General features: G+C 33.0%; 1 protein-coding gene across 1 annotated transcript; it reads right to left on the bottom strand.

The window, feature by feature from the left end:
* Positions 1-6,182: 6,182 nt before the first annotated feature.
* LOC133201215 (uncharacterized) lies at positions 6,183-10,962 on the bottom strand (the record flags this gene model as incomplete). Its single annotated transcript, XM_061337009.1, has 2 exons — positions 6,183-6,401; positions 10,830-10,962. Coding segments are annotated over 2 exons (352 nt in total), but the record flags the coding sequence as incomplete, so codon positions are not given.
* Between the last annotated feature and the right edge of the window lie 258 nt (positions 10,963-11,220).

Raw genomic sequence — 11,220 nt, 5'->3', positions numbered from 1 at the left:
TTATATTTTTCTCCACAAAAGTAGATTTTTGGGGTTTTGAAACCTGTAATTTTCAAAAACCTAATACTTTCAAGAATTGAATAAAATTTGCATGTTTCTTGCAAAAATTTTACTTCTGTCAATTTTCCCGTTTGTCCGTCACAGTGTCTCTTTAAACAAATTATGTCTCTTAAGTAGATTCCTTATATTACGCGAGTACTTAATATCGCGAAATGACCTAAGGGCGTCAAATCGCGAGAACAATAATTCGCGAATGGGTGATTTTTCTAGAGATGTAACATGCAGTAAAGCACCATAAAAATCAAAGCGAGTAATTTTATTTCGCGAGTGGTGCTTCTCGCGTAATTACACGATAATTTATCCCTCACGTATACTTAGGAATCTACAGTAATGCTCATGCCGAATCGTTGGAAATCATAAATATTTAATCAAAAAAAAAAAAAAAAATCAAAGAGCTGAAAAGGAGGGGGAGGGACAAAGACTGGAGCAAGATTACGTCGAAGGATCGTATGTATCTAAGAAGAAGCCTTATCAACCTAAAAATTACGAACAGGCTTTTTTCCCACGGATTCATGATATAGCTATATTACATGTACATGTATATTGAAGCCGGATTTAATTTTACTTTGATAGTTTTCTTAGCCATTTCGAGGAATTATCACCTCTGACAATATCTGTGTAGAAAATCAATCAATAGCTATTCCTGATGTGACATTTATGAGAATGTTTTTGCAACTGAAACTTATGCACATTTCATTCCAAATATTCAGTTTTTTACAAATTAAATTGCAATGCAAATCAGCTGAACAGAAATTGGCCTTAGTAACTCCTGTCCACATGAATGCTGCTTCGGTGAGTAATTTTCAAACACGTGGTATCAGCCAAATTAGGTTAAACCATCTTTGGAAAAAAATTGTTTCTCTGCCCTCATCGACTGGCTAAAAATGACCCGACTCAAAACTTGTTTAACCTGAGGAAACGATAATTTTGTCTCCCGAATTTTCTTTCTCCGTCAAGAATGTTGAAAATATTCTGGGAAAAAAATTATTACCAATCTATCGACCCAATTTTTTTAATATGATAATGTATGAAGAAAATTTTGTTCCGAAGAAAAATTGGAACACCCCCTCCCTCCATGAAAAAGGATTTTCGAGTTTAATGCCCCACGCCCTTTTTTTTTGGTTTTTTTGTTTTTGTTTTGTATTGTTTTTATTGTGTTTTGTGTTTTGTTTTTGCTTTGTTTTTTGTTTTTTTTTATTTTGCTTATCAGATTTTTTTCTTGTAAGTTGATTTTTTTTCTCTGGCTCCCCCAACCCCTCCCCCTTTAAAAACGAAAATTATATGTTTCTAATTCGACTAATTAAAAAAAAAATCTGCAGCAATATTCCTTTGACCAGAAAGATGTCATGACTGTATTAAAAAATGATGAAAAACATATCAGTAGAAACTACTCCTTACATCAGTAAAAACTCGTCTGTTCTGTTTATTTGCCTGTGTGAGCAGGTACATTTGAAGCATGCCTTGACAACTCAGTGAAACTCAGTGAATCAGCGTCATGCACTTGATGTCTTAAAATTATTCACATTTTGAGAACTACAGTATCTTTTTGTCAGTTTACTTGAATCAATCTATGATTTTTTTTCTTAGAGATGACGCAAGTTATAATTTCGACTATAGTTTTCTTTTCTGTACATTCGAGCTTCGGTCGAGATTACTCTTAGTGCGGGGTCAAAAGTTACCCTTCACGTATACAGTGTATCTTATAATTTTATATTCTGACGAAATAATGCATGCCTAACAATGACATAATGGAACACTGAGTACAAAGAGAATTTAATAAATGTACACCACTCTTAGACATGTAGCATCAGAGGGGCCTGCCCCCACCTTTTCCACACATTACTTTTTACTGTTGGAAATGTTCATTTAAAGGCTGGTTGACTGCCCCCCCCCCCACCCCCCGTTGCAGTACAGTCAAATGAGGCTAATGTAGTAATGTATGAAAAAAAAATGGTACCGAAAGATTTTTTTTTTAATTTTTTTTTTTTTTGCTTGTCAGGTTTTTTCAGGTAAGTTGATTTTTTTTTTCTCTGGCTGCCCCCCCCCCCCCCATTTAAAAAAAAAACGATACTTCGTCTGTGACCCTACCCAAATGCATAATTTGCAGCTTTTATAATCCACATATCTATACAGATATGACATATATCATGAAAGGCAATTTAACCGAAAGATAAATTAAGTGAAGATTGCAATATAATACATCATCCAAGAAGATACTGTCTATCATTTGAATGCTCGTTTATTTCTTTGAAGTGATATTTCACATAAAGATCAACATACCCCTTTTTCTTTATGAAGTTACGTTTTCTTTTACTAGATACGATATGGGAAAAAAATATTGCATATGCATGTATTGCCCCATTCCATTTTTACAAGGATTGTAGTATATGGATCGTTGTATTCCATGTATTTACTTAAATGTAATGAAAATGGACATTGAATTCGATTAGTTGAGCTTCGACCCCCTCTCCCTCCTCAAGTTCACAAACATCTACGCGCTACCACTTTAAATATATTACGTTTTCACATAAAGATAATATATAAGCGCATAACCTAGTAACTTGTTGCCTTTGCATGGATTTATACAAGGAATGAGTTTAGATTTCATCCATGCTATAAACCGTAACTTTCCCCAAATGAACACAGCGCACACTAGTATGTATACACATAACCACTGACGCATGACAAATGTGTTTCCTAGCCCGTCATACGTATTTTGGCGTATTTTCTTCTATTTGTCCGCTTTTAATTACATTGTAAGTGATTACAGAAAACTGGACAGTAGAAATTATCATTTACAAAGTGATTAAAATACTGTCCGTTCTATTATACACATACTTAATTTTTCCGATTTATTAATTTTAAACTAGGTGCAATAACTGGTCCCTGGAAAACTACCTAGATACGGGAAGCTAAAAAATCTTCGCCTTTGCTCCTGAGGACCGGATTAAGCAAACAAACTAAATGCATATTTATCATGAGGAAGGGTACCTCTTCCAAAATGGTTAATTTCATGGCTCCTTTGTCAGGGATTCTGGTGTTAGGGCGTTGCTCTAATAATTATAAATTGAAAATGTTTTCATTCTTTAAAAATCTTCTCCTCTGCTCTTGTGTATAAAGCCGATAAATAAAATACATAGTTATGATGAGGAAGAGTTCTTCTTAAATTGTGAATTTCATAACCCCTGTGTCAAGGGTTCTAATGTTGGGGCAGGGCTCAAATGATTATTTACTGAAAATACATAAATATTTTGAAAATCTCCTCTGCTTTTTGGTATTAAGCCGATAAACTACGAACGAAGTACATGGTTATGATGAGGAAGGGTGCCTCTTAAAAATATCTTATTCCATTGCCCTGAGTCAGGTGTTCTGGTGTTAGGGTGGGGCTCTTATGATTATATACAGTAAAACTTTTTTTCTAATTCGGAAACCGCTGGTTTCAAATAAATTGGTCTGATTTGACAACATTTCAGTTTTGACAACATTGAATTTTCTGAAGAGAACTTAAAGTTAAGACCGTATTAGGCAGGATTTCCGATAACAGAACATCCGGATTAGACAAGTTTCACTGTGAAAATGCATTACTTCTTTGATGGTTGTATACAGAGTTGAAAACTCGTAAGTTTATAATATAAATTTATAAGTTTATAAATATTATATAAATGTAAATGTTTAAATATATTTATAAACAAATGTGCCTTTTCTCTGGTCCTGGGTATCCAGGAGACAAACAGAGTACAAAATTGTAATTTGTGAAGCGAAGGTGAGTTAATCCCCTTTGCAAAACTGTTTTAATCAAGAATTTCTTGTGTATTATTTTTTAACAGGTATTCTCGATTGAATGAGAATACAAGAAAGAATGTTACATATATAGAAACAAAATAAAAATGAATGTTTGGTTTAGATAAGCAAATCATGCTAATAGTTGGATTCCTATCAGCTGGAAAGCAGTATAAAAGATTGACATAAAGATTCTTTATGTAGCAAAAGAGCCAATAATATACAGTATGTGTATACCATGTTGTCCTGCTTGAAAATTGATGAATTATATTCAGGTTAAGTCATGGAGATCAGAAAACTGCATAAAGTTCTTTTATACTTTAAAAAAAATAATAAGTGAACACAGAGAGCCAGGGTTATTAAGAGACATGTTGTAGTTAGTGAAAAGTGGCAAACAACAACGCTGTATAGCCTAGACTCTCTTTGTGTACTTAATCTCAGCACTTTTATAAGTTAAGAGGTAAGTGTTGGTACCAACTGTAACCAAGTAGCAAACCAGTTAAATTGCTTATGAAGCCAAGAGGCATCATCTAGAATAAATACCATGGCAATGGAGGTTTCTCTTTGTGTATTTAATTGTAAATCTAGGCAAGTGACAAAAAATATATCTGTTTATATTGAATTCCTTACTCTATGGCTAGGCAAGTGTCCATTGTATTTGAGTATTTTGCATCCATTATCACCCCTATTATCATCTCAAACAACTGTCCGGAGTCTGCCTACGGCTCTCTCTCCTACACGTGGCTGCTTGATCGCATAAAATATAGTAATCCTGAATAGTCTTGCCTTATGCGTAACGTCATGTTATAAACAAATGAAAATAATTGTTTTATTGCAATTCACTCTAACGAAAACAAACCATGTTACGTAAACAGCGACCGATAAAGAAAGGTTGCATCAAAGGTCATTTTACGACTATGATTTACTCGCATTTGGTCAATATTTTAATGAGCTGCGAAATATTTTTGTATCATGCAACCACGGCCAGAATGGGAGAGGATTGCCTATTTTAATTTTACGGTGGTTTGCGACGATGTAAGAATTTGGAAAACCAAGAACGTTCCTCAGGAGATATCTCTGGTCTCGCACAATACTACAAACATTTTGAGAGTATTGCATTAGCAATACTAGTCCCCTACCGGCAAGTGTAATCTGGTTCCCGTTAAAAATTGAAAATGCCATAAATCCGTCGAAAATCTGTGGAGCGGAACGAAATGTTAACAAAATGCAAAAGTCAATGACTCATCAAGGTAAAGTCAAGTCGCATACCAAAAATCAGCTCAATATCTGCAAGCGAAAAAAGTGCGGAAAACCAAGTGGGACAGATTGACAGACAGAGAGAGGGACAGACAGGCGAACGGGCGGGACAGACTCAGAGGAAACCTATAGTCCCCTCCGGTTTCATCGGTAGGGGACTAATAAGCAAGGGTAGTTTTAACAGATTTTTTAAAATTCTTTGGCATGAAAGCTTCATCAATCAGTAAATTTTGTTTTATACTTCTATGTATCCTTACCGTTCACTGTAGCTCATTCGGTAGAGCGCTCGCTTCGTGATCGGGAGGTCGTGAGTTCGATTCTCGGCCGCAACTGACCTAAGTCGATAAAAAAAATGGGTAGCAACTGTTTCTTCGCCATGCGCTCGGCACTTTGAAGTGAAAGCTGCAGGTCCTTCGGATGAGACCTTAAAAACCGAGCCCCCTGTCACGACAGGCGTTGGCATGATAAAGATCCCTCACTACTCAGTGAGTGTCGAGTAAATCTCAAAATTTGAAGCCCTTCACCGGTATATGGTGACATCTTTATATGAGTGAAAAATTCTCGAATGGGACGTTAAACAACATACAATAAATCTATGGATCCTTTACAGTGTTGTATTATGCTCAGGTGACCGTTAAGATCCTTGGCCCTCTTGTTAACGATTGCATTGAATTAAATGGTTTCAAACCCAATACCCCATGTACCAGGGGAGGGCAATAACCCTGAAATCCATAGATTTTTTTCTTTCACCAAAAATTATTAGCCAAAATAGATTAAAATTGAACAGTGGTTGAAGAGAAAACTAAAAATTTCAATTTTTAACGCACAATATTAATGCACGTCGCACGACTGACGAAAAACGGAGACGGACGAAAACAGATAGCAATAGGTCACTTAAGTGGCTCAGGTGAAATTTGAATATATATATATATATATATATATATATATATATATATATATATATATATATATATATATATATATATATATATATATATATATATTGATACCATTATTTTCACGCACATATTGTTTATGTGATTTTTTTTTCTTTTTGGTTGGGTAAAAGGATATTGTTCCTTAGATTAAAAAACCTTAACATTTACATCTTTAAAGGTTCCAGGGTTGACACTAGCATGACAAGTGGCTGGAGCATTTTGGTAGTCGTCCTTGCCTACATCCTTACAGCAGGTCTTAGGAATCTGTGAATTAGTAAGTTGACAAGATCCAGATGTTGTACACCAGGGTGTCGTATCAAAGTCATTTGTTGTTCCCATCACCTCTTTTACAGCACAGCAGTCGTACTAAAATTACAAATGAACAAAGTAATTTCAATTTGTTTAAATCTCCAATATTGTTTGGTATCAATTAAGTGGATGAGTTTCTTAACCTAAGAAAGTAAAAAAAAAAAAAACACACACAACATTTTAATCATATTTGACTTTTCATGTATTGTGCAGTGCACCAAGTTTTCATACAATCATTCCTTTAATGTGCATATTATTTCTCGATACTATTTGTATAACTTCGTATAATTACATTTTTATTGATAATTTTTAACAATTAAAATATGTGTTATACGGTGCAAATATAGTATTATACTTGCGTGAAACTTAAAGGTATAGTAGAGGTAAAATTGGAATAACAATGAAAATAAAACTCATAGCACAGTGAATAATGGTATAATTTGAATTCAATGCCCTTAAAATACTAAGAGATGCAAAATAGATTTGTTTTGATTGATGATATAACCAGAAGTCTCTGATGAGATTGTAGCTCTTCTGGTTTGTATCTATAACAAAGGAAGGAAAAAGTAGCACTTCCATGCACTTGAAACTATGCAACAGCAATGAATAGAATAATGTTCTTTGGACTAGTTCCTTTGTGACAGGTTTGATTGCAGATTAAAACTGTTAGAGGAGTAACCTTTTAAAAGAATTTCAGAAAAAAATCTATTTTTAGAAGCCATCACAAGACCGTTTATCAAAATAAAAAAAAATATGTAAAATTATGTATCTCAGTGTAGTCTACTTGTGTGCTAAATTATATTGATTTGAAATATATGGAGATAACGGACGGTATTCAAGCTCAAAAGTCCATTAAACAATATAAAACAGGAGCAGAGCAAACACGGGCCTCCAAAATATCAGAGATGGGATCAGGTGCCATGGAGGAGTGAGCATTCCCTGCCGACCGGTCACACTCGCCGAGTGCTCCTTGTCGTGATCGGGAAATAACGGAAAAATCCGTCGACAATTCAGTGTATAAATAATGGTCTAACAATTAGTATGAAAAACGTCAGTCAGCATTTGACTCAATGATAAATTGTATTTGCTGACAAGGTCATTGTATCGACCATAGAACTTACGAAATGATGACTTTAAACGAGACTGCTGATACATGTATTCTTGTTTCATCAACTTGTTTGTCAATAATGTACATACATAGAGCATGCTCTTGCGTATCGAATCAATTGAGAGATATAAACCCCGTATGCAGGTGATGAAGGTATATTGCTGCATAAGTAAGGGAAGGTGACGATTGAAAAGTTAAAGTCATCACGTTTATCATGAGGCTTGGTTGTTAGATCAGATGAAAACTGTATGAGGAGTAGCATTTTGGAAGTATTTCATAGGAATTTCTATGTTTTGATACCATGGCAACACCATTATGCCAAATCAAAAAAATAATACACAGAATTATTTATCTGAGGTTGAAATCTTGAATCCAAATTATATTCAAATCAGACCAAAACTGTAGGGGGAGTAGGGTTTTAAAAGTATTTCACAAATATTTCTAATTTTAGTAACAATGGCAACAACATTCACCAAATAAAAGAGCAAAAAAAAAAAAAAAAAAAAAAAAAAAAAAAAAAAATGATAAAAAGAATTCTGTTTCTCAGTGTAGAATACTTGTGTGCCAAGTTATACTGAAATCAGACTAAAACTATAGGAGAAGTGGCATTTTGAAAGTATTTCACGGAAATTTCTATTTTTTGTAACAATGGCAACACTGCTAAAAAATCAAAAAAACACGCAAAGAATTATGTATCTAAGTGTAGTCTGCTTGTGTACCAAGTAATATTGAAATCAGACAAAAACTGTAGGAAGAGTAGCGTTTTCAAAGTATTTCACAAATATTTCTATTTTTAGTAACCATGGCAACATCGTTATTTCAAATCCAAAAATGATGCACTTAATTATGTATCTTAGTGCAGTCTACTTGTATGCTAAGTTATATTGAAATCAGACAAAAACTGTACGAGAAGTAGAGTTTTTAAAGAATTTCACAGAAATTTTTATTTTCAGTAACAATTGCAACACCGTTATTCCAATTCAAAAACCGATGCACTAAATTATGTATCTTAATGTAGTCTACTTGTGTGCCAAGTTATATTGAAATCAGAGTAATAGGAGTAGCGTTTTTAAAGAATTTCAGAGATTTTTTTATTTTTAGTAACCACGGCAACACCGTTAATCAAAATCAAAACTAATGCACATAATTATGCATCTTAGTGTAGTCTACTTGTGTTCCAAGTTATACTGAGATCAGACCAAAACTGTATGAGGAGTAGGACTGTCATTCGATTCATTCTCTGGGCTCCATCAGTTAATCAAGACCCCTTATAAATCATATTTAACTGCAATTGTGAAAAGGTATGTCCAAAGATGTTTCGAATATTCAATTTTAACTGATTTCTTCTATAAAACACCAGAGAAAAGAATAGAATCAATCAAATGCCAACAATCAATTATGTTTGGGAGGAAAAATAAAAATAACTATACGTATTTACCCTATGCTGTAAAAAAATAAGATATTTCATATTTGACATCCTCGAGCTTACATTTAGAAAGTGTTTATGACATATGCAAGCAATTAAACAGTTTGTCATTAAATAAAGTGTAACTTCTGGCTGTTTTCTAGCAGAGACCTGATATTCAAACAAAGAGTTAAGGAGTCTTCATACTTTATATAAATTAAAGATCAAGGTCATATTAAGATGTCAAAGGTCAAACATTATGATGCCATCTTCTTATTCCTTTACTTATTTTTTTTTTTTTTTTTTTTTTTTTTTTTTTTTTTTTTTTTTTTTTTTTTGAATTGAAATATGTCAAATCGCCGAAATATCTAAAACACATGGTTCCGTCGTTTTGACATATTTTAATATTTGTTTCTTTACAATTATTCTCTTGATTTTTAGCTAGATTAGAATTTAACATTTTCTTCTAAGAGATCTTAAAGTGTAGCATATCCACCTTGGAATTTGCAATTTCTGAGCTACGTATATTCTAATTTTACGTCATATTGTACTTGAATATACTTGAATTAACATATCTCACTGATTTGAAGAAACAAAAACAAAACCAAATAAAATATATATATCAAACGGTAATTGCTAAATAATACATGATCAAATGCTGAATGTCTGATTTTTTTTTCTCTTCTTACGGAGGAAAGATAGACGATATCTCAAACTATATTGGCAAAAAATGTATGGCTTAATATCTTTCATAATTTAAATGTATATGTAAAAAGAAAGATTTTATATCTTAAAACAGAATTTCAAAGTTTTAAACAATTTTAATTTGGTATCTCTATTTTATACTGTTTTTTGTAATGTAGCCTAGATCTCTGACGAATGATGACATATGAAAGGTACTAATAATATGGAGTAAACGAGGGGTACATGTACTTAACAATCTATTGGCTATTTTAGTGTATGACAAAGGTACGTAAAGATCCTATAGTTCTTGTTCTATATAGAATATAAATACACTCTATACCATATTTGAAATAAAAGAATATTTATAATTTGTCTGAATTTCCATGGGTAATAATTGCGCCCCGTTATTAGCAGACCTATTTTTTGTATTCATGTGAAGCAGAATTTGTTCAAAAACTTATACAAGACAGGAAGAAAACACTTGTTGTGACCTTCAACACGACGTTTAGATATACTGACAATGTATTTTCTATAAACAATAGTTACTTCCATTCATATGCAAATGATGACTTGATTTATCCCCTGAAACTTGAAAAAAAATATCACAAAGTCTGACAAATTTCTTTTTATATTCAGATATTTTGCTGGAAAAAAGACGTCAAAGGTAACCTTACAACAGAAGTTAATGAAAAACGTGATGACTTTTATTAACTTTTCTATCGTCAACTTCATTTACTTACCCTTACATGTATCAACAGCATATGGGGTTTATGTCTCCCAGTTTATTCGATATGCAAGAGCTCGAGCATGCTCTACTAACTAACAATTTCTAAGACGAGCAAAACTTTTGATAAATAAGTTGATGAAACAAGATTAATTACAGTCTCATTTAAAGTCATTAATTCGCAAGTTTTATGTTCGATATAATGAACCGAACAGCAAATATAGTCTATCATTGAATCGAATGCTGACTGAAAATTTTTAAACTCATTATTAGGGAATTATTAACACACTAAATTACTACGGATTTTTCTTTATTTTCTCAGATCATGAGCATGACAAGGAAAACACGGTGGGTGTTACCGGTCGACAGAGGATGTCGACGTCTCTATATGACGCCTGATCCCACATCTCATGTTTTTAGGAGGTCAGTGTTTGCTCTGCTCCTGATTTTTATTGCTTTAATACAATTTTGAGCATGATCTCTGTTCGTTATCTTCATATTTCATTTCGTGTATGTCATATATATGAATCATTTCTTGCAAATTTTACTATTTAAGATTTTTACCTTGATGAAAAAAGTGTTCCATCTTCCAGACGCAGTATTGATGTTGGTGATATCATCAGATGAGTATGTTTGTCCTAAAGATTTCAGCATAATACTCTTTATTTCATCATAATCCTGAAGAAGAGAATACCATCTGAGATTCGTATCAAAATTTCCATAATTAAGATGCAATATTATGGCATGTATATTATCTTTGAATTGAGCAATTGATAAGATTATTATAATTACGTAATATACATTCAACAGAAACCTACCGGGCCTTTTTGAGATGATTTTAAATCTGCCATTTCTGTGTAAGTTTTCAAAAGTTGATAAGAAAATACTAATGCCTCCAAAGCAAGCTATAAAAAAGGGAAATGTCATATTTAAACTGAATAATAAAGGCAGTGAA

Source organism: Saccostrea echinata, unplaced genomic scaffold (assembly GCF_033153115.1).
Source record: "Saccostrea echinata isolate AGI-Se365-2 ecotype Australia unplaced genomic scaffold, CSIRO_AGI_Sech_v1 ptg000043l, whole genome shotgun sequence".
NCBI lineage: Eukaryota > Metazoa > Mollusca > Bivalvia > Ostreida > Ostreidae > Saccostrea > Saccostrea echinata.
Note: the sequence above shows the minus strand (reverse complement) of the source record. Positions and strands in the feature narration are given on the sequence as shown.